The sequence below is a fragment of the Cebus imitator genome, unplaced genomic scaffold (genome assembly GCF_001604975.1).
Source record: "Cebus imitator isolate Cc_AM_T3 unplaced genomic scaffold, Cebus_imitator-1.0 Scaffold58, whole genome shotgun sequence".
Taxonomy (NCBI): domain Eukaryota; kingdom Metazoa; phylum Chordata; class Mammalia; order Primates; family Cebidae; genus Cebus; species Cebus imitator.
Genome location: NW_016107373.1, coordinates 907,405 through 931,133, shown reverse-complemented (window position 1 = coordinate 931,133; position 23,729 = coordinate 907,405). Strand labels below are relative to the sequence as shown.

General features: G+C 39.3%; 1 protein-coding gene across 3 annotated transcripts in view; it reads right to left on the bottom strand.

The window, feature by feature from the left end:
- The window catches only part of CKAP5 (cytoskeleton associated protein 5), a 112,746-nt gene that overhangs the window by 78,439 nt on the left and 10,578 nt on the right, over window positions 1-23,729 (bottom strand). For 2 of the 3 annotated variants that reach the window (XM_017529280.2, XM_037738843.1), the window contains exons 2-4: window positions 8,284-8,357; window positions 5,354-5,547; window positions 3,292-3,498 (exon numbers count right to left, since the gene is read on the bottom strand). In XM_017529280.2, coding sequence (XP_017384769.1) covers window positions 3,292-3,498; window positions 5,354-5,547; window positions 8,284-8,340 — 458 coding nt within the window. In that variant the 5' untranslated portion in view covers window positions 8,341-8,357. Of the gene's footprint in view, window positions 1-3,291; window positions 3,499-5,353; window positions 5,548-8,283; window positions 8,358-14,210; window positions 14,305-23,729 lie in introns of those variants that run through there. The other variant, XM_017529281.2, reaches the window with a different exon arrangement.

Here is a 23,729-nt window from a genome sequence, read left to right as displayed (position 1 = left end):
AAATATATTACTATAGAAAACACAAAAGGGTACTAGAAGCCTGTTTTAGGTACCACAGAATGTTTCTGGTCATCTGAAGATCTTACTAACAAAGCTTTAGCAAGTACTGGAACCCATGATTGAGCAGTTTGGCCTCAAGGCTGTTGAGGATCCCAGAGAGCTACCTAGTTCCACTATGGAATCCAAAATGCTTCAGGACAAATAAAGAACCATGTGGGGACAGGACTATATAACAACATCTGTGAGGAAAACACGGTATATATCTAACTTGTTATTTTCCTAGCCTTATTTTCCCAGTTAGCTAAAAAATGAAATAACCAGAGTGTACAGCACACCAGACTAGAAACTTCTAATTTAAAGTAGGAGATTACAGGCAAGGTGCAGTGGCTCATGTCTGTAATCCCAAGCACTTTGGGAGGCTGAGGCAGGATCACCTAATGCCAGGAGTTCCAGACCAACCTGGTCAACATGGTGAAACCCCATCTCTACTAAAAATACAAAAATTAGCTGGGCGTGGTGGTGCTTGCCTGTAGTCCCAGCTACTAAGGAGGCTTGAGGCACAATAATTGCTCGAATCCAGGGGTGGAGGTTGCACTGAGCTAAGATCGCGCCACTGCACTCCAGTCTGAGTACAGCGTGAGACTCTGTCTCAGAACAACAACAACAAAGATTATAGTATATTTTTCAAATTCAGACATTACTAAGGACACAAAAGATTTACTGATATAAGCACAGTTCTGATAACTAATACAATTCACTAAACTTCTAAGATAACAGGATGAGCATACTATTTACTATTCACAAAAACATCTGCTTGCTATACCACAAGAATCTAAGCAGAAGTCAAATTTTATAGAAGTACATAATGAACAAAGAAAAAAACAATATTAAAGACCTATAAATCAAAGACTGTTCAATAAAATTCAAGAGTTTTTATACTTTCAAAGAAGATAAAGACTAGAGGAAACATTTTTCTCCAAGATGTAGATAATACGTAAAATCACAAGAGAGGTGAATTGGATGATCTTCATTCCCTGAGGATTTCACTAGAGCTGCTTTCTAAAATATCTCATATAGACAGTACTTGGGGACAGGATATCAGATTAGAAGAACTGCCAAATCTGAACAAACTAGTGATCTGTCTAATTAAGATTTCCATAGCAAATTACAGCCACTTGTTCCTGAAAGAGATCCTATTCATGAAAAATTTCATGCCCAAACATCAAGAAAGTCTAGGGTTAAAAATAACTTATTATATAGGGGCCGGGCGCGGTGGCTCACGCCTGTAATACCAGCACTTTTGGAGGCCGAGGCGGGTGGATCACGAGGTCAACAGATCGAGACCATCCTGATCAACATGGTGAAACCCCGTCTCTACTAAAAAAACCACAAAAAATTAGCTGGGCATGGTGGCGCGTGCCTATAATCCCAGCTACTCAGGAGGCTGAGGCAGGAGAATTGCCTGAACCCAGGAGGTGGAGGTTGCGGTGAGCTGAGATCGCGCCACTGCACTCCAGCCTGGGCAACAAGAGCGAAACTCTGTCTCAAAATAAATAAATAAATAAAATAAAAATTAAAAAATAACTTATTATATAAAAGTTATTTTTCTATTTGCTGTCATTGCGCTTCTCTTTAAAGGCATATAACATTTGCTTCTACTTTACTAAAAAGGCACCTAAATAAAGGTCTACATCTTCAGCCAACATCTCAAAGTATAGATTTCGACAATCTATACTTAAGGACAGCAAGAGAAAACGAGCTGCTTAAATACCCTGAGCAGTTTTCCAACAAAAGGCCAGTACTTTTTTTGGCAGTGCTTTTCCACCAAAGGCCAATTTTAAAAATGTATGTATGTATGTATGTATGTATTTTTTGAGACACAGTCTCACTCTGTTGCCCAGGCTGGAGTGCAGTGGGGCGATCTCAGCTCACTGCAACCTCTGCCTCACGGATTCAAGTGATTCTCCTGCCTCAGCCTCCCTAGTAGCTGGGATTATAGGCGTGCGCCACCACGCCCAGCTAATTTTTGTATTTTTAGTAGAGACGGGGTTTCACCATGTTGGTCAGGCTGCTCTTGAACTCCTGACCTCGCGATCTGCCTGCCTCAGCCTCCCAAAGTGCTGGGATTACGGGTGCGAGCCACCACACCCAGCTATTTATTTATTTTTGAGATGGAGTCTTGCTCTGTCGCCCAGGCTATAGTGCAGTGGTGTGATCTCGGTTCACTGTGACCTCCGCCTCCTGGGTTCAAGTGATTCTCCTGCCTCAGCCTCCTGAGTAGCTGGGATTACAAGCATGTGTGACCATATCTAGCTGATTTTTTTTATTTTTAGTAGAGATGAGGTTTCACCATGTTGGCCAGTCTGGTCTCGAACTCCTGACCTCACCATCTGCCAGCCTCAGCTTCCCAAAGTGCTGGGATTATAGGTGAGCCACTGTGCCTGGCCGTATTTATTTATTTTTAAAGAGACAGGGTCTTGCTCTCTCACCCAGGCTGAATTGCAGTCGCGCAATCACAGCTCACTGCAGCCTAGAACTGCTAAGCTCAAGGAATCCTCCCACCTCAGATTCTTTTTTATAGTGGCAGAGGTCTCACCATCTTGCCAAGGCTGGTCTTGAACTCCTGGCCTCAAGTGATCCTCCCAAAACAGCCTTCCAAAGTACTAGGATTACAGGCATGAGCTGACACCCCTAGCTGAAAAGCCCAATTCTTGATCTGATAACAGGTCAGAAATCTCATCTTCATTAGAAAGGGATTCAGATAAAATAACTACACAACACACTGGAAGGCTAAAATGAGTCAACATGAAGTGCCACACTTGGGGAATGATTTTCCTTTTTCAGGTTACTTTCTTGTTTGTTTTGGCATGTCAAGTCAAATTCTGCAGTTTCCATTTCTGTTTAAACCAGGAATCCAAATTCAATTGAGATATTCTAGTTCAGGGGTCCCTAAACCCTGGGCTGTGGACTAGTATGGTGCCTGTTAGGAACCAGGTGCAGGCAGAGCAGGAGGTGAACAGCTGCCAAGTAAGCATTACCACCGAGCTCTGCCTCCTGCCAGATCAGCAGGGCATTAAGGTTTTCATAGGAGTGTGAACCCTACTGAGAACTGCACATGTGAGGGAAGGAGGGAAGGGTGCATGCTCCTTATAAGGTGGAACAATTTCATCTCAAAACCAACCCCCATACAATTCTTCCACGGAAAAATCGTCTTCCACGAAACTGGTCCCTGGTGCCAAAATGGTTGGGGACTGCTGCTCCAGTTAACAGAGCTAAAACAAAAAGTCTTACCTTAAGGCTTTCCTCAGTGTCTCTATACAGGCCACTATGATCTTGGGGTTCTTATTGTCCAAGCCTTTCAGGAGCTCTTCTTGAACAGCCTCTCCTTTCTCAATCTCTATGTACATAAGACAGATCTCTATGCCCAGCTCCTTGGCTTTGGCTTTTGGTTGGTTGAACACCTTACTTACAACGCCTGACACAACTTCTCCTGTGGTTCTGTAATACATATTATAAAGAACAAAAACCCCACTTTATAGTAAGAATTGGAAAAAGGTCATGGAATGGGGGTATACAAGTACTTTAACAAATGTTGGAAATACAGTGATTGAGTCTTTAATTTTTAAATTTATGTTCAAGAATATTTTAAAAACTTGCGTTAACCATAAAATTTTAAGACATGTCATAGCAGGCACAGTATCAGTTTATAAATGTAAAAATTCAAACAAAAAAGCAAAGATCCCTTGAAATACCACCACCCAGAGAAAACTCCTTTCAACTTTTTGATATCCCTCCTTCCACACCTTTCTCTAAGTGTGTGTGTATATGGATATACAAATAAACTTTACAAAATTAGGGTTACAAAATGCTTGCTTTTAAATTTTTTATATGAAATTTATATTAATTTATATTAAATTTCTTGTGCTGTCACCCAGTTGGAGTACAGTGGTAGGATTTTAGCTCACTGTAACCTCAAACTCCTGGGCTCAAGTGATCTTCCTGCCCCAGCCTCTTGAGTAGCTTGGACTACAGGCACATGCTACTGCATGTGGCCAAAAGCATTTTAAAGTAATTTTAAACACCTTTTAGAAAAAGAGAATTTCTTCACAAAGGGAATAGATATGAACATTTAATAACAAAAGACTGTTCTTTACTGCGTGATAAGACTTTACAGTAACTTTATTGCTTTGCATCTCTTCTAAATGAAATGAAACCTATACTACTAGGAATTAGAAGAACTGAGTGGGTTGAGATTACATGCAGCATTTATCAAAAAACAGCCTCTGGTATTAGAAGAGAAATTAAAAAGTGATAGTTTTTAAATTTTGAGACAGAGTTTTGCTCTTGTTGACCAGTCTGGAGTGCAATGGCAGGATCTTGGCTCACCACAACCTTCACCTCCCGGGTTCAAGTGATTCTCCTGTCTCAGCCTCCTGAGTAGCGGGAATTATAGGCATGTGCCACCACGCCCGGCTTATTTTGTATTTTTAGTAGAGACAGGGTTTCTCCATGTTGGTCGGGCTGGTCTCGAACTCCTGACCTCAGGTGATCCGCCTGCCTCGGCCTCCCAAAGTGCTGGGATTACAAATATGAGCCACCACGCCCGGCCATAAAAACTGATAGTTTTATTAATGGTAAAGGAAACCCAGTGATGCGGAAATAATGATGTTGAATTAATGATGACCTTTATTGGTATAATCTTTTAAGTAAGTCAAGTATATATTTCTTGTGCAATTAAGTCAAGTGTTTCAACTGTTTTTTGTATGGAGGGTTCCTTTCAATGACACAGAAAATCAGGTCTATGAGGTATGGGAGAGTAGAATGACTAGAAATCTGTCATTCACAGATCAAGTTAAATAGGCCAGGAGTCACTGAGGTTTAGTCAGCATTACCTCCCCTAAGAAATAAAAATGCCCTAATGAATACAGGGAGAAAGACGTGATTCAAAGATCACCTACCTAAGAACGCTTGTAAAAAATTTAGTTTTTTATAATGCCCAAATGTCTTCAATGAAATTCTGGTAATTCCTTTGCTGACGATCTCTCAGTTTCTTTTTGAAGTTACTAAAGATTCTTTCTTTAGTTAAGAATAACTCCCATACAAAAAGCTTAAAGAGAAAACCACTTGCTCATCAAACCTTAAGGTAAACCCTCAATATTTTATTTCTCTTAGACCATTTAGATTTCTGAGAATAAAGACTGAATGAAAAACAAATATCAAAGAACTATGAAAGTAAGACAATTCATCTATGCTAAAACTGCTAGTAACTAAGGATAGTGATTTACAAACATACATAATCTATGTAACACCAAACAGGGGTTTTTATCAGTAAAGTTAGAAAGATAGTACTTACTTTCCTGCTACATGGGCATTTTCAACATAAACAAGTGCAGCTTCTAATCCTTTCAACTGAACCACTGCATTGGAATCAGTGACAAATTTTTTGATCAATCCTAAAAATTTGGACCATTCTGGGCTCTTTTCATCCTTTATTTTCTGGAAGATCTTCAGGGCCTCTTCATACCCACTTAACCTTGCTTTCCACAGCTAAAAGAAAAGTAGTATTTTGAAACAAAACAGAATTTAATGATATTATCATCTACTGCTAATTCTCGGGGGGAGGGTGTGACAGTAAAAATGAATACCCTGTGTCAGGCAATTTGAACAAAGGGCCTCAAGACTTAGAAATGAAAAAAGGGTTTAGGAAATTGGCAGTTTTCAAAAAAGATTAGCTAATAAACTTCTTACAAGTATTTATGGTTTATGATACTCTTCCAAGGCCACCTAAAATTCATAATAGGCCATTACAAATGACTCTCGCATTGTATCTAAGAATTAGTTATTATTTCTTTAGAATATGATATTAAAGATGTGACAACTCAAACATGAGAAATCACCCTGATGAAACTGCCCTATCTCCAAGGTACATGCTGTTTTTTGGTTCTATTTTTGTATAATCATTAGGCAGCTTTACACTATACTGTATATTAATTTCAGCTAGTAGATTTCAGACATTTTTACTAAGGTATTCTTTCTTCATTAATTTATTCAACAGGTGTTTAGTAAATAAAAATCAATTCTGCTCTGGCCCTTGTGGAGCTTATACTCCAGTAGGAGGGACATTAAGCAATCATACAAATATGTTTAAAATTAAGAAACCATTAAATGCTACAAAGGAGAAGAAACTTGGTGCTATGAAAGCATATATTATAAAAGGCTTAGTCTGTCTTAGTGTTAAGAAAAATTTTCCTGAGAAACTGGTAATTGAGCTGAGCCCTAAAAGATAGTTAGGAAAGGGTGGCAAAGGGGAAGAAAGAACATTCCAGAAGGAACAGTATACTCTAAGGCCCTATGGCAGCAAGGAATATGCTATTTCCCACTCCTATAAAGAAAGAGAAAGGAAGCATGGTACAAAATGAGCTGGAGAGGACTGGAAAAGGCCAGACCATGCAGAACTATGAAGGCCAAATAAAGATTCCACTCATTATTCTAAGAGCAATGGGAAAGCAATGAAATGATGTAGGGGCAGTTAAATGAGATGCTAGTTTATGGGATGATCAAATTTGTATTTACTGTGTTAGGCATTAGGCATTAGTAAAGAATTAGATGTTTGTCCTCAACACTACTAGATTACAGAGACAGAAGGATTGACATATGATTGAAAAACAAATAATTTACATGTTATTTGTTTAAATGAAAATGTAATTTGGGGCAGGTGTTATGCTCACAGAAAAAACTGCTCCTTCTAAGGAAAGAATGCTTCCTAACCCACTATAAGATGCTTTCATTAGGAAGAAGGCATTACCTATTCTGCAACAATTAGAGTAAAGTATAACCTAAATTAACATCATAAGTGTACATTTACTAACCAATTTAAACAAGGTTTATTTATTTTTTTAATTGGGCAACATCTCATTCTATAAAGCAGAATGAGTGTTTCCTAAACCAGATTTAACATCTCTATTCTTTAAGTTTCAAAAACACATAAGTGCTCAAAACCCGTGTCTTCGACTTCGTCTATGCAACAATTTAGTATGTTTCTTACCTAAACCCCAAAATCAACAAAATAAAAAAAAAAAAAAAAAAAAAAAAAAAAAATACGCAAAAAAAAAAAAAAAAAAAAAAAAAGTACCAAAAAAAAAGTACCACATAAGATTGAAAAACTCTTAGCACATATTAACCAATCAAAAATTGGAAAATCTTTAACAGATTTATTTATTTTGTCTGCTCCTTTCAGTGAGAAAATACATTATCTACCAAGAAAAGCATTATACATAGTTACGATTCTGAATAAGTTCCAAAATTCTCCCCAAAATTTGTTTTGTTGCAATTCAATGTACTACATACCAACAATTTCTATGCTAATTAAAATAAAAACCAACTATTTGAAGAGCTACATGTTGATTTTTGAAATGGTATTCAGCCTTGGCTAAGTAATTCTATAGGATGAAGGAGCGGTTCTGTGGAGAACATAGGGACCATGGTTCCAAATTTCTACTCTACATAGGTAGAACTGTATGTATACAACTGTGTAGGTTAGTATATTTTATTCAGTATTTTTAGTAATTAACCATAAATCTTGAATACTCAGATTCAAAACAAACTTTAAAAGAACCGTGAAGAATATACAGTGGTTAACCTGAGGATTTTCAGTAGAATAAATTTACAAGAAGAAATGGAATTCTAAAATCTACCAAATGGTAGCTATTTGCAGTTTTCAAAATGATTAAAAATGAAAGAAACTAGAGATATAGTTAGGGAAAAAAAATAAGATAATCTGAAAGGATACCCACAAAATAATGACATGATATGATAAATTGTCTCGCTAGCTTAAACTAGAAAAGAAAGATCGGTAGATTCTGAGGGTAGATATTGGAATCCAGATTATATAGATCAAAGAACCTAAAAAATGCTGGAGTTCTAAGGCCACATTCAGAACACATCTCCAAAGAAGAGTCTCTAATAAAATATTAATAGGCACTTAGGTACCAGAAGTATATTGTACTGTATACAGGAGATGACAAAACTAGTCAGTTACTAACTTTTTACAGATACCACTTACTTTTCACTAATATATTTTCTTTGAATTATTTCCAGAGACAAAAAAATTTTTAGTTGAGCTAGAGAAACCTATTTTTAATAAGAAAAAGTAACATATATCTAACAAGGCATCAGTATTTTTGAAACTGCCAATGTTTTCACAGGCTTCTAAGTAAGATGACAGTGTAAGTGCTGACAAAACAAGCCAATGACACTGAAAATCAAATTCCAGAAGAGTCTTACCTTGTGTTCACATTTCTGATCAACTGGCAGTTTCAACCACTCACTGTCATCTCCCATTGTGCTTCCAGGTTTTCCTTAGAATTAAAAGTAAGAATCTGGTCAGATAAAGGTAGATACTTATTTACTCTAGCAATCAGGCAGTCTCTTAAGACAAAAATAACTTTTCTTAGATTATTATCTTATTCATGCAACAAGAAGAGTAAAAATCCCATTCTTCGGTCAGATGCCCACTTAGTTCAATTAATACAACTTAAAAAAAAAAAAAAATCACTCAAGACTGCACACAGTGGGTCACGCCTGTAATCCCAGCACTCTGGGAGGCTGAGGTGGGCAGATCACCTGAGGTCAGGAGTTCAAGACCAGTCTGGTCAACATGCTGAAACCCCTCTCTACTGAAAATACAAAAATTAGCTGGGCATTGTGGCGCATGCCTGTAGTCCCAGCTACTCGGGAGGCTGAGGCAGGAGAATTGCTCGAACCTAGGAGGTGAAAGTTGCAGTGAGCCGAGATCATGCCACTACACTCCCACTTGGGCAACCGAGTGAGACTCCATCTCAAAAAAATAAATAAATTGCACTGGTACAGTGGCAAAAGAAAAAGAAAATAAATGAATAAATAAACAAAGTCCCTCAAAAAATCTAAATCTAAATATAAATATAAAAATATTCCAGCCTAGGCAACATGGTGAAACCCGTCTATACTAGAAATACAAAAATTAGCCAGGCATGTAGTGTGTGCCTGTAGTCCAAGCTATCCAGGAAGCTGAGGTGGGAGAACTGCTTTAGCCCAAGAGACAGAGGTTGCAGTGAGCTGCGATCATGCCACTACACTCCAGCATGGGCAACAGAGCAAGACCCTGTCTCAGAAAAATCCAAAAATCTGTTTTTAAAAAAATGATGCTTATATTTTCCCAAATGGAACTTCTTAGATATAAAACAAAGCTAGAATAAAGCTGAATTGCTGAGCTATTTGGCCTTTTAAAAAGCCAAGAAAAAAGTTTTGGAGAAAGTCATACTTCCACCTAGAATTACTTATAGAAAATAATATGGAAAAATGTTGATCCTGCCAAGCTCCCTATCCAATTCTAGCAAACATGACCAATCAATGTGTACATAAATGAGTACAAAATTAAATCCCTGAATGAACTTTTATACATATTCTTTATGTAAACCATTTTTTTTTTTTTTTTGAGACAGATTCTCACTCTGTCACACAGACAGGAGTGCAATAGCGCTATCTCGGCTCACTGCAACCTCCGCCTCCTGGGTTCAAGCGATTCTCCTGCCTCAGTCTCCTGAGTAGCTGAGACTACAGGCGTGTGCCACCATGCCCGGCTAAATTTTTGTATTTTTCATAGAGATGGGGTTTCACTATGCTGGCCAGGCTGGTCTTGAACTCCTGATCTCTTAATCTGCCTGCCTCAGCCTCCCAAAGTGCTGGGATTATAGACATGAACCACTGTGCCTGGCCATAAAGCATTTGTTTTTACTGAGGTTTATACTCAACATCCTTTTAATAACTTTATGTTACCTATCTTTTTTTTTTGAGACAGTGCCTTGCTCTGTCATTCAGGATGAAGTGGAGTGACATAATCTCAGCTCATTGCAAACTCTGCCTCCCAGGCTCAAGAGATCCTTCCACCTCTGCCTCCTGAATAGCTAGGAGTTGCTAGGACTGCAGGTGTGCACCACCACGCTCAGCTAATTTTTAAATTTTTTGTAGAGACGAGGTCTTGTTATATTGCCCAGAGTGGTCTCAAATGCCTGGGCTCAAGCAATACCACCAATCGTGAGCCAACATACCTATGCTATCTATCTAGACAACACCTTTTTTCCATTATTATAAAAGTAATGTGTGTTAACTGCAGAAAATTTAGTAACTACAGAAAAAAGGTAAGTATTAAAACACAATTTCACTACCACCTAATAACCATGATGAACACTAAAGTATGTATCCACTTGACTCCTTCCAGTTTTTTTTCAATACACATGTAGTATATAAATTAAATGAAAAAGAGAAGCATAATCCTCTTATAACATTTTTCTTACATGATTACAAACATTTTCCCAGATTTGAGAATATGATGTTTAAAGTCTACAGAACACTCCATTTCAAGAATGTACCATAATTACCAACCCTATTACTGGACTTTTAAATTGTTTCCAATTTTTTTCTTTTTTGAGACAGGGTCTCACTCTGCCACCCAGGCTGGAGTGCAGTGGTGTGATCCCAGCTCACGGCAACCCTGACCTCCCAGGCTCAAGCAATTCTCCCAACCTGCACCTCCTGGGTTCAAGCAATTCTTTTGCCTCAGCTTCCCAAGTAGCTGGGACTATAGACGTGTCACCATGCTCAACTAATTTTTTTAGTTTTTGCAGATATGGGGGTCACTATGTTGCCCAGGCTGGCCAATTTTTCAATATTATAATAACACAGACAAGGTCCTGCTTAATTCTCCATCCCTAGTTCTGGCCCGATATAAAATATGTTTTCAATAAATATTTGCTTATTGAATATATAATACTCTGGTAGTATCTATTCTGAATCAAGCACTGTGCAAAGTACTTTTTAAACATGTTAATTCACTTTGTACTAACATCATCTACATGAAATAAAGATATTCTCCTCATTTTACATACTAGGCTTGCAAAGATTAAGTAACCTGCCAAAACAATTAAACTAAGATTCAGAGTCCATGCTTCTTCCTTCACGTCTTATTCCCTCCCATCACAAAGAAGAAAATATCCCAGAGAAAGAATTGTAAAAGCTTATTAGGATATGTGGAAGGAACTTTCATTAAGACTTCTCTCCAATATCCCTAGGATGGCCATGAAACAGCAGCAGTGTAATTTAAAGGAGCCAAGTCTTAATAGAGAATCTCAGGAACTCAAATACAGCAATGATGGGAGACAGAATAGTACAACAGTTTGGAAAACAATATGGCATTATCAGATAAGAATGCCCTACCATCCAGCAAACCCATTTCTAGCTATACAGTCTAGAAACTGATGCAAATTACACCAGAAGTCCTATACAGGGATAGTTATAGCAATGTTCTTTGCAATAGTCAAAAACTGGAAACACCTCACATGTTCAACAAACTGTGCTTTTCTTTTTTCTTTTTTTTTTTTTGAGATGGAGTCTCACTCTGTCACCCAGGCTGGAGTGCAGTGGTGCGATCTCAACTCACTGCAACCTCTGCCTTCCGGGTTCAAGCAATTCTCCTGCCTCAGCCTCCTGAGTAGCTGGGGTTACAGGCACATGCCACCATGCCCAGCTAATTTTTTGTATTTTTAGTAGGGATGGGGTTTCAACATATTGGCCACGCTGGTCTCAACTCCTGACCTTGGACTCCCAAAATGCTGGGATTATAGGCATGAGCCATAGTGCCCGGCTCAAACTGTGCTTTTCAAACTCAGGACCAGTCTTTCCCTCTTCACCCCCATCAACTGAATACTGGTATCTCTGTAAAATACAATAAAAATTATTAGATCTGTGTATTTTTTTTTTTTTTTTTGAGACGGAGTTTCGCTCTTGTTACCCAGGCTGGAGTGCAATGGCGCGATCTCGGCTCACCGCAACCTCCGCCTCCTGGGTTCAGGCAATTCTCCTGCCTCAGCCTCCTGAGTAGCGAGGATTACAAGCACGCGCCACCATGCCCAGCTAATTTTTGTATTTTTAGTAGAGACGGGGTTTCACCACGTTGACCAGGATGGTCTCGATCTCTTGACCTCGTGATCCACCCGCCTTGGCCTCCCAAAGTGCTGGGATTACAGGCGTGAGCCACCGCACCCGGCCTAGATCTGTGTATTTTTTAAGTTGAATGCCAAATGGTCCAGCTGCTGTGAATGCTAAATGGTCTAGCTGCTGTGTAAAACCATTTGGAAGTTTCTCAAAAAGTTAGAGTATCATATAGGGATGAACAGACTGATCTTAATTTTATAAACAGCAGAAACCAAGTTTTTGCTAAATAGTAGAGCTTGATGCCTAAAAAGCAAATAAAATTGCCAACAAAGAAAAGCATTAATAAAATTAATTTGAACCATATACAATGTTTGCTATGGTTTATTTGCTCTAGTCCCTACTAAATACACATATTCAGAAATTTCAATTATTCAGGGCTCTCAGGAGATTTTATCCCAGTCTAAAACAAAGGAAAAGGCAAGGAGGCGAGCTAAAATAAATATGTTTTACAGAAATATTATAATCATATACCATTGATCTAAAAATGTCTTCCTAAGAGCTCAAATACCATATAGTCCACACTGTCGCTGAAAAGGTTTAGAGGTAATTGTTTATTTTTAGACTGGAGGTTAAGAAATGTTTTCAAGGTTATACATGAAGGTAGAACTTAGAATAAATTCCAAATTGTCTGATTTTTCAGTTTAGTGTTCAAATAAATAACAAATTGCCTATTAAACAGGCATTATATATCCCATCATAAAAGAGATCCCCAAATCTACTCATTTCCTCGCTAACCAACCAGTTAAAAATAAGGGACAGAGAGATTAAGTCATGAGAAATATTAGAGTTGGGCCCAGAACCTACGTCTCCCACTTCTCAGTCTACATCTCTTCCCTACAACACATGGGCCCAAGTGTGGTGTCTTTTTAGTTTAAATTCCTGTATTTTGACAGTCTATAAGAGTAATTACAGAGCTACTATACAGATTATTTTCTCTTCTACTTAGAAAGAAGCATTGGCAGTACAACTATTTTAGGCAAATTCCCAAGCTCTTGACCTACAAAAGTTCTTCACTATCACAATACAAGAGATCTGGAACTATGATTACCATTCCTGGACTCTCACTTCTGGCTAAGGAGATGCTATTGCAGAAGCATAGAATGGTTCTAATAGCAGTTTGAGAAAAAAATCTGCTTCATCAAAAAGCAACCCCTTTGAATGATTACTGAGTGTCATGACAGAGCCATTAAAAAAAATTATTTAAAAAACGCATATATATGCCCAGAAATCTACTTAAACCATGTCTAGGAAGGACAACAAGATTAAAGAAATATAACAACCATGTAGCTGTCAAAAAGAATTTAAAATTTTTATTACTTAGCCAAAATCTGACAAAATCCCATCTCTTGAGTAGCAGGTGGCAAAACTGACAAGACTTTCTCTCAAATTAAAAAAACCTCACTGTTTCCAGGTATTTTCCATTAACAAGGACAAGTGTTATCCTCTTGCTAGAGCATTCTGCATTGCCAGGGAGCCAGAAATCTGAACTGTTTTCCAGCAGGTTATCTCAAACTTTGTTGAGTTTGTTTTCTCATTCTTGGGATGGTGGCCTCCCACAAATTCCTTCAAAGAGGGAGAGGGATAACGAGCTATCTCTTTCACATTGTGCTCTTCCTATCATTAGGAAAGAAGGCTAACTGGACTCTTCCTAATAGATGATCACTGTCAACACATCCAAAAGGGAGAGAGGATACCAACACAGGCCTCTGGACAGACAGAAAGCTAAACCAGGCTGAGAATTAGGGCAACTCGGAGTTACTGCTCGACTGTACCAAGGTGGCTGAAAACCTAATGCTTACTCATCCCAAAGCTACCAAGGTCTTCAAATACCAGGCTAAGGATCCAAGGCCCAGAGCAAGTGATTCAGCTCCACCCATTCAGCTCAAATGGGTTAATACTCTGGTAAAAGCAACCCTCTCCTCACCCCAAGTAAGAACCAGGCTGGGGCAAGCCCAGGTCGTGGGCACTGCTCACCCCCTGCATACCCAAACAAGCACACTAGAGCTGCTGTCACCACCCAGAAGTAGAGCAGATGCCCTGGCTTTAGCTCACTGCAGCCGGCATTGTTTACGCTCTTTCATCGCCTTAGCCTCTGATAGGCCAGCAAAGTCCCCAGTACTGTCCACCAGGACTTCCAGCACGGTCGCGGGATGCTTGCCCCTTGCCCGCAGTTTGACACTTACGCTCCCTGGGAAGGGAGAGGTCAAGGGACCTAAGGTCCGAGCAGGATCGATCAGCAGGAATACCCGGCAGGCTGAGGCGGCGGCGGCAGCATTGGTGCTGCGGGCTGCTGGGAAACGCCTCCTCCGAGGGCGGGGCTCAGAGCGCCACTGTCAGAGTGCCCGCCCCACCCTCCAGTCCCCCTTTCTGCACACACTGAAAGCTTAAAGGGGCCGCAGTGTATCTTCGCCCAGAGGTTTGCAGGCCTCAGGCGTTGCTTCCAGGTCACAGGCTTTCCAAGGCAAGAGACATATGAAGGACCAACTAGGAAGACTGCTGCAGTTGGGTGGACCTCTTTTTTTGGTGGTGATACACATAATATTCCAGAAACAAAGGAGATGACCAGTTCTCACTATCACAGTCCTAATCCCTCCTCGAAGGGTTAAAAAAATTAAAGCAGGTAACAGCCAAATCAAGGTAAATACATATTCCTTCATTATATGTAAGCTTCTTACTCCATTAACCTCCCTTGGACTCGAGCAGTTCTTCAAATGTCAACTCAAAGGCCCAGAAAAGATCCTACAATGCTCTACCTCACCCATTCATGGACTTCCTTCTTTACAACACTGGAAGAATCCTGGACAATGATACAAGATAGGTAGGAAAGTAACAGAAGGTAAAATAGAAAAATACAAGCCTGGGTAACAAAGTGAGACCTCATCTCTACAACAAATAAAAAAATTAGCTGGGCATGGTGGTGCACACCTGTAGTCCTAGCTACTCGGGAGGCTGAGGTGAGAGGATTCCAAGCTAGGACTAGGCTGCAGTGAGCCAGATTGCACCACAGCACTCCACCCTGAACAACCGAACGAGACCCTAAGCCCATAAAAGAAAAAAGAACTTCCCCTTCGTGTGTGTAAACTGTGATCTTTCAAAAATGGACTTATAAGTCAATGTAAACAAATATACAAGCATGCCAAAACAATTGTAATGTGCAATCATAATTTAATACGAAGGCTTCTTAAGAAAATTGTAGTAGAAACAACAATATTTCAAGGAGTTGTCTTAGGGTCTGAGATCTCCAAAGGTTGGCAACTAGTTTTTTATTTTCTTTTTTCGTAGGAGGAGTTTGTCCTGAATCCTAGTTTACAAGGTTTGACTGCATTTTATGTCTCTCATCATACCAACAGGAAAGATATGTGCTTTTTAAAGTCTGTATTACTCCATCTAATTTAGATGAATCAATACACCTCCTTAAATCCGTAGGCCATCATTAGATCAGTATGGAAATCAATGTAATAAGGTTAAGAACCATTTGTAAGTAAACCAATGTCTCCTATCCCGAACAAGAGTTCAAGCAGAAATTTAAGAATCCAAAGGATAGGAATGAAGAGTCCTCCACCAGGGAGCAGACTCAGGTTACTCTTATTCTGAAGGTTTTAGAGAACCCTAAGCTAAAGTTGCTAAGTATAGTTTTCTTACTGGGGGAGAGGGGGTGGGAAACGGAGACTGTTTGCAGATCAGCCTTTTCATCAGATTGTGAATGCTTCAAGGGCAAGGGCTGGAATGTATCTTAATTATCTTTTTCTCCCAGCGTGTGATACAATATAAGTACCCAACAAATATTTATCACAAGAGGTATGACCCATACTTTCTGTTATACAGCAGTCTACTGACACAGGACTTCAGTTAACTGCAGTAAACACAGCACAGTGAGTGTATGTGTGCACGCACACACAAACGGATAATACCCTGTGCTGTGCTTATTAGTAAATTAAACATTTTAAATATTAGAGACAAAGATCTATTAACAGTCACCAAAAAAAAAAGCCAAATACTGTATGATCCCACTTTTATAAAGCATGCAGTCAAATTCATAAATTCATAGAACCAGAAAGTAGAATGGTAGTAACCAAAGACAGGGTGAGGGGGCGTGGCTGAGGAGGGGGATAAGAGAAATATTTAGATAAGAGTTTCAGACTAGCAAGATGAGAAAGTTCTGGAGATCTGTTTTATAACAATGTGAATATACTTAACACTATTAAAGAGTAGACTTAAAAATGTTTAAGATGGCAAATTTTATACTATTGTTTTTTGCCACACAGAAAAAATGAGACATTAATCTATACAAAAATTCCTTTGCAGATATTTAAAGAAAACAAAAGATAATATAGAAGACAGAAGTAAATATATACAGTAAAAATATACAGACCCTTGAACAACATGAATTTGAACTGCACAGGTTGACTTGCATGTGAATTTTCTTCTGCCCTTGTCACCCCTAAGACAGCGAGACCAACCCCGACTCTTCCTCAGCCTATTCAACATGAAGATGACAAGGATGAAGACCTTTATGATGATCTACTTCCATTTAATAAGTAGTAAATATATTTTCTATTTATTGGGCCACAAAATGAGACCTGTCTCTAAAAAAGAAATAAAAAATTAGCTGGGCATGGTGGTGCATGCCTGTTAGTCCCAGCTACTCGGGAGGCAGAGGTGGAAGGATCACCTGAGCCCAGGACTAGTGAGCCAAGAGTGCACCACAGCACTCCACCCTGAATGATGGAGCGACAAAAAATACTTTTTCCTTTTTCTGATTTTCTTATTTTTTCATTTTTCTGATTCTCTTAACGTTTGCTTTTCTCTAGTTTACTTTACTACAAGAATATAATATTTAATACATATAACCTACAAAATATGTGTTAAACAATGGTGTTATCAATAAGGCTTCTGGTCAACAGTAAGCTATTAGTAAAGTTTTGGGGAAGTCCAAAGTTATATGTGAAGCTTCAACTGCACAGGGGGATCCCTAACCTCAGCATTGCTCAAGGGTCAAATGTGCCAATGTGGAAGAAATCCATTAACTTTTAGGAAGAAATTTGCAAGACAGTACATGAAGTTTAATTCCGTTTATGTTCATATATATATATATATAAAATATGCCTCACATATACATTTACATATGCATTTGTGTAGGCTGATAATGACCCTCAAAGAGATCAGGTTGTAATCCCTGGAACCTGTAAATGTTACTTTATATGGAAAAACAGTCTTTGCAGATGTGATTAAATTAAGAATCCTGAGATAGGGAGATTACCCTGGATTATCTGGGTGGGTCCTAAAGGCAATCACATACATCCTTATGCATGAGACAGAGGGAGATTTGACACCATGGAGAAAGTGATATGAAGAGGGATCAGAGAAAGATTAGAACACGGTAGAGTAAGATGGCCACAGGCCTAGGAATGCCAGCAGCCATCAGAAGCTGGAAGAGGCAAGGAATGGATTCTTTCCTAAGGCCTCTGGAGGGAGTGTGGCCCTGATGACTGACATCTTGATGTAGGTCCATAAGACTCATTTCGAATTTCTGGCCTCCAGACTGTGAGAGAATAAATCCCATTGTTTTAAGCCACCAAGTTTGTGGTCATTTTGTTACAGCAGCCATAGGAAACTAGGACAACATTGTACATGTTTGAATACACATAAACATTTTCTGGAAGGATCTGTAGAGAATTGTTAACCATGTCTACTTCTGAGAACTGTGTCTAGGGGTTAAGCAAAAAAAATTTTAAAAAAACAAAAACTTTTACTTTTTACTTGAATACCCATCCATGCCTTCTGATTTTTAATAATGAGCTTCAGTGTCTTTTATAATAATGTTTTTATTTGTATTTTTATATTAATTTTTTCATTTACTTTTTCTTTATTTAGCTCTCACTTAAATGATAAATAATGCTTTTAAAAGCTTTAAAACTAAAATTCCCACTTAGAGCCTTGAAGCTGGATCATCTGTCCATACTCATCCCATAGGCTACACTTCACTTTCCCTCTTAACATTTTTTGTGTGCACGGTATCTCCTTCGAAAGAAGGAACGGAGTCTTATTCATTATCCCAGCAATGAGCATAGTACTTTGTACTCTAGTGTAAAATTTCTAAAATGGCACCATTTCATCAAGTCACAGAAGTCTTTTTGTTTTTTGAGACAGGGTCTTGCTCACTGCCCAGGCTGGAGAATGGTGGTGCAATCACCGTTCACGCTAGCCTCAACCTCCCAGGCTCAAGTGAGCCTCCTGCCTCAGCCTCCTGAGTAGCTAGGACTACTGGCACATGCGCCACCACATCTGTCTAATTTTTTTAATTTTTTGTAGAGACAGGGTCTCATTATGTGGTCCAAGCTGGTCTCGAACTCTCAGACTCAAGCAATCCTCCTGCCTTGGCCTCCCAAAGTGTTGATATTATAGGCATGAGCCACCCCACCTAGCAAAAAGTCTTAAATATACAATAAATGTATCTTTTTGTGTGTGTGTGTGTGTGTTTTTGAGACAGGGTCTTGCTTTGTTACTGAGGCTGGAGTGCAGTGGCATGAACACGGCTCACTGCAGCTTTGACCTCCTGGGTTCTGGCAATCCTCCTGCCTCAGTGTCTCATGTGGCTGGGACAACAGGTGTGCCCCACCATGCCCAGCTAACTTTTTTACTTTGTGTAGAGATGGGGGTCTCACCATCTTGCCCAGGCTGGTTTTGAACTCCTGGACTCAAGTGAACTACCTGCCTCCGCCTCCCAAAGGGCTGGGATTACAGGCGTAAACCACTGAACCTCGTCTTATAAAGAAAATCTTGTAGAATATGTATTTCAAATGTGTTGAGAAAACAAGATATATGTAATATAATTCTGAAGTAAATCCTTTTTCAAAGTGAAAAAAATCACTCAGTAAAACTATTTTGAAATTTTCTAAAATTTTTGCCACCGTTTTCCTAGTTAGTTACTTTTTTATTATAGGAGCCACTAAAAGAGAGGAATTTCATTTTTAGGATCTTTCACTTTGGCAAAGCCATGGCAGTACAACAGTTGCTTGAAGTAAATCTTACCATAGAAAGCTCTACTTGAGATTAAATTTAGTGTAAACCTGGAGTCATGCTGAGCTCTGAAGGTAGACAGAGTTGCAAACCTTGCTCTGCCACAAACTAGCAGATTCTCAGTTTTATTCAACTATTTTTCACAGACTTCTTGAGCACATATTACGTGCTAGGCACTGTCCTAAGCACTTCATATGTATTTACTCATTTAATCCTTAAAATTCCAAGTTGATATTATTATCCCTGTTTAATAATAAGGCAACTGAGGCACAGAGAGTAACTTGCCTAACATGACTCAACTAATTATTGCTGTAAAAATTATATGAGATTTTGCCTTGTACATGTTAAGAATTCCCTCCTTAGTCAGGCCACTGTAGTGGCATGCACCTGTAGTCTCAGCTACTCAAGAGGCTGAGGTGGGCGGACTGCTTGAACCCAGGAGGTCAAAGCTACAGTAAGCCATGATTGAGCCACTGCACTCCAGCCTGGGTGACAAAGCAAGACCATACCTCAAAAAAAAAAAAAAAAAAAAAAAAAAAAAAAAAAAAAAAAAAAAACAAAATTCCCCACAAATATTCATATTATTCTCCTGCCCCAAAAGTACAATTGTGCTTTTCAGATAATGTGAGGCTATTCGGTGTTAGATGCTCATCTAGATGCGGAGTATAGGTTGTGGACAACAATAGCCCTGGGGTGAAGTACAATGAGATAGTGTGATAGAGCAATCTAATCTAGAATGGGATGGGGGGATTCAGGGAAGGTCTCCCTATGAAAGTGATACTCAGGCTGAAAACTAAAGGAAATTAATAGGGATTAGCCAAGCAAAGGCAAAAACAGAGAATGTTTCAGGCATGTGTGTGGACCTCTGAAAGACATAGGCAAGAGTAAAGAACAAAAATATGACCCATGTGGCCAGACAAGAGAAAGGCTGACTGGAAAGGTTAAAATCAAACAAATCCAATGACTTTATGCAAGTAAGTACTAGTATTAACAGATTTCATGGCAAATACCAAGCACTCAGTAAACCACAGCTATCATTACTATATTATTATTATTGTTGTTATTATTTCCAATGGAGTTTCGCTCGTTACCCAGGCTGGAGTGCAGTGGTGTGATCTCGGCTCACTGCAACCTCCACCTCCTGGATTCAAGTGATTCTCCTGCCTCAGCCTCCTTAGAAGCTGGGTTACAGGCACCTGCCACCATGCCTGGCTAATTTTTATATTATTTTGTATTATTAGTAGAGATAAGGTTTCACCATGTTGGCCAGGCTGGTCTCAAAAGCCTGACCTCAGGCGATACGCCCACCTTGGCCTTTTACTATATTATTACAATCATCATCCCAGTGTCATTCAGAGACGTTAGTTGACTTCAGACGTAAGTCCTTTGGTGTAACAGCAGCCTAAATTGGCCTGTAATCCCAGCACTCTGGGAGGCCAAGGCGAGTGGATCACTTGAGGTCAGGAGTTTGAAACCAGCCTGGCCAACATGGCAAAACCCTATCTACTAAAATTACAAAAATTAGCCAGGCATGGTGGTACATACCTGTACTCCCAGCTACTGAGGAGGCTGAGGCAAGAGAATCACTTGAACCTGGGAGGCAGAGGTTGCAGAGACTGCACCACTGCACACCAGCCTGGGCACAAGAGCAAAACTCCGTCTCCAAAAAAAAAAAGAAGCTTAAGAGTCAGGTTAGAGCCCTTAGGACCAAGTCCTCTCAGGTCTAAAACAAACTGCTTCTCTGGGTGTACAAGCAATCTATTCCTTTTTATCCTATGGAAAGCAGATTCATTATTAAACAAATTATGTTATTTGGTGATATTTAAGGGGACTATCCATAGGTTTCAAGGAATCTTCCATATTAAACATCGCTCAAAATTTGTAGGCAGTCCTCTAAAGTGTAAAGATATTTTTATTTACTGCATAGAGATTTTTCTTTTCTTTTTCAGACAGGGTTTCACTCTGTCGCCCAGGCTGGAGTCCAGTGGCACAAACACAGCTCACTGCTGCCTTGACCTCCCAGGCCCAAGCAATCCTCCCACCTCTGCCTCCTAATAGCTGGATCACAGGCATGCACCATCACTCCCTGCTAATTTTTTTTGATTTTCCTAGAGATGAGGTCTCTCTGTGTTGCTCAGGCTGGCTTTATGTTTTATAGCTTTCTTTTCTCAACCTCGTGATCAAGCTAACACTTCTAGTTATCTTGAAGCAGTGCCTTCCTTGTAATTTAGCAATTGATTTAAGAAATTGTGCATAAAAGATTGAATAGAATCTGTCTGACAGAGGTCAATAAAATTTGTGATTACTGTCAACTAACAAAAATTTTAAAAAAGTATAAATGAATAATCATGCACCATTATCCTTTAAAGTACATACATCTATTACCTAGCTGTTTTGGTTGAGAGGGCCTAGAAACACTGACACACCACTAGCAAGGAGCAGACGGCAGAGTACCCAGATCTAGGTTTCTATCAAGTAAAAGGAACCAGAACTCTTTGGAGAAATGTCTAATTCTAGGGTTGGGGCAGAGAAAATAAAAGATGAGCCTGGTGCATCTTAAAGTACCAGAGAATAAAAAAGTGTTCAGAAAGAAAAAAAAACATTAAAAAGATAGAGCCATGTCAAAGGGACACAGGAGCCATCCAGAAAGAGCTCCCAACAGTCAAAGCTGGAATTATTCGAGGGAAAAAAAAAATAGATTACTAGATTACAAAATCTCAAAGTACAGAATTAATATACATAAGTCAATACACACTCACACATACACCGTAGTCCATAAGATATAAATAGTTGAATAAAGAAATTGGCCGGGCGCGGTGGCTCAAGCCTGTAATCCCAGCACTTTGGGAGGCCGAGGCGGGTGGATCACGAGGTCAAGAGATCGAGACCATCCTGGTCAACAGGGTGAAACCCCGTCTCTACTAAAACTACAAAACATTAGCCGGGCATGGTGGCGCGTGCCTGTAATCCCAGCTACTCAGGAGGCTGAGGCAGGAGAATTGCCTGAACCTGGGAGGCGGAGGTTGCGGTGAGCCGAGATCGCGCCATTGCACTCCAGCCTGGGTAACAAGAGCGAAACTCCGTCTCAAAAAAAAAAAAAAAAAAGAAATCAATGGGCGGGAAGAGACAAATCTTCCTTACAAAATTCCAAATATACGTAGATACCCTTACCTCCAGGAAGTGGAATTTAAGCTCTTCACTCACTTTGGGGGTATGCTAGACCTGGCTACTCATTTTCAGAAGAACAGCTATAGGAAGGGAAAAACACTAACTTCAATACTTAACCTAGCAAACACTAACTTAACCAAGTGATCAAGGTTAATATCACTAATGATGTCACATGGATATCACAAAACCCCTGATATGATATGGTATGGTATTCTATGGAATTCTTTCCAAAAACATATTAACTCTTAACTAATCATGAGAAAAACATCAGAGAAAGACAAAGGGAAGGATAGTCTACAGAACAACTGACTAGCACTCCTCAATATTGTCAAGGTCATGAAAACAAGGAAAGACTGAGAAACTGCCAAAGACCAGAGAAGGCTAATAGAGATGACCACCAAGTGCAATATGTTACACTGAATTGGATCCTGAAACAGAATGCGGACATGAATAGAAAAACTGTTAAAACATAAACAGAATCTGGAATTTGTTTAAAAGTAATGTTCCAGGCTGGCGCAGTGGCTCACGCCTGTAATCTCAGCACTTTGGGAGGCTGAGGCGGGTAGATCACCTGAGGTCAGGAGTTCAGGACCAGCCTGGCCAACATGGTGAAACCTCAACTCTACTAAAAGGTATGTGTGGTGGCACATGCCTGTAATCCCAGCTACTTAGGAGGCTGAGGCAGGAGAATTGCCTGAACCTGGGAGGTAGAGGTTGCAGTGAGCCGAGATCACGCCATTGCACTCCAGCCTGGGCAACAAGAGTGAAACTCTATCTCAAAAAAAAATTTTTTAATGTTCCAATGTTGGTTTCTTGGTTTTCACAAATGTATCATATAAGATGTTAACAACAGGGTACACTGGGTGAGAGGTATTCAGGAATTCTACATATCATTTTTGCAACTTTTCTGTTGGAATAATCTAAAATTATTACAAAATAAAGTTAATTTTTAAAAAGTTTCCTCTTAAAAAACTACCATTTATTTTCAAAAAAGGTAATGTCATGAAAACCAAAAATTTTAAAAAGTGGGAACACCAGGCCAGGCACAGTGGTTCATTCCTATAATCCTAGCATTTTGGGAGGCTTGCTTGAGATCAGGAGTTCAAGACCAGCCTGGTCAACATAGTGAGACCCCATCTCTTTAAAATAATAATAATAATAAAGTGGCCACACTACATACCTACTAGAATGGCTAAAATCCAAAAACCCGATAAAACTAAGTGCTGTCAAGAACATGGAACAATAGGAACTCTCATTCATTGCTGATACTAACACAAAATGGTACAGCCACTTGGAAGACAGTTTGTCGGTGTCTTACAAAACTATACCTAGTCTTACCATATGACCCAGCAATCTGCTTCTGTGTATTTACTTACTTAAATTAAAAATTTATAACAGCTGGGCACAGTGGGTCACACTGTTAATCCCAGCACTTTTGGGAGGCCAACGTTCAAGATCTTTATGACGTAACAGTGAACTTTAATGTATGCAAACTTTTTTTTTTTTTTTTTTTT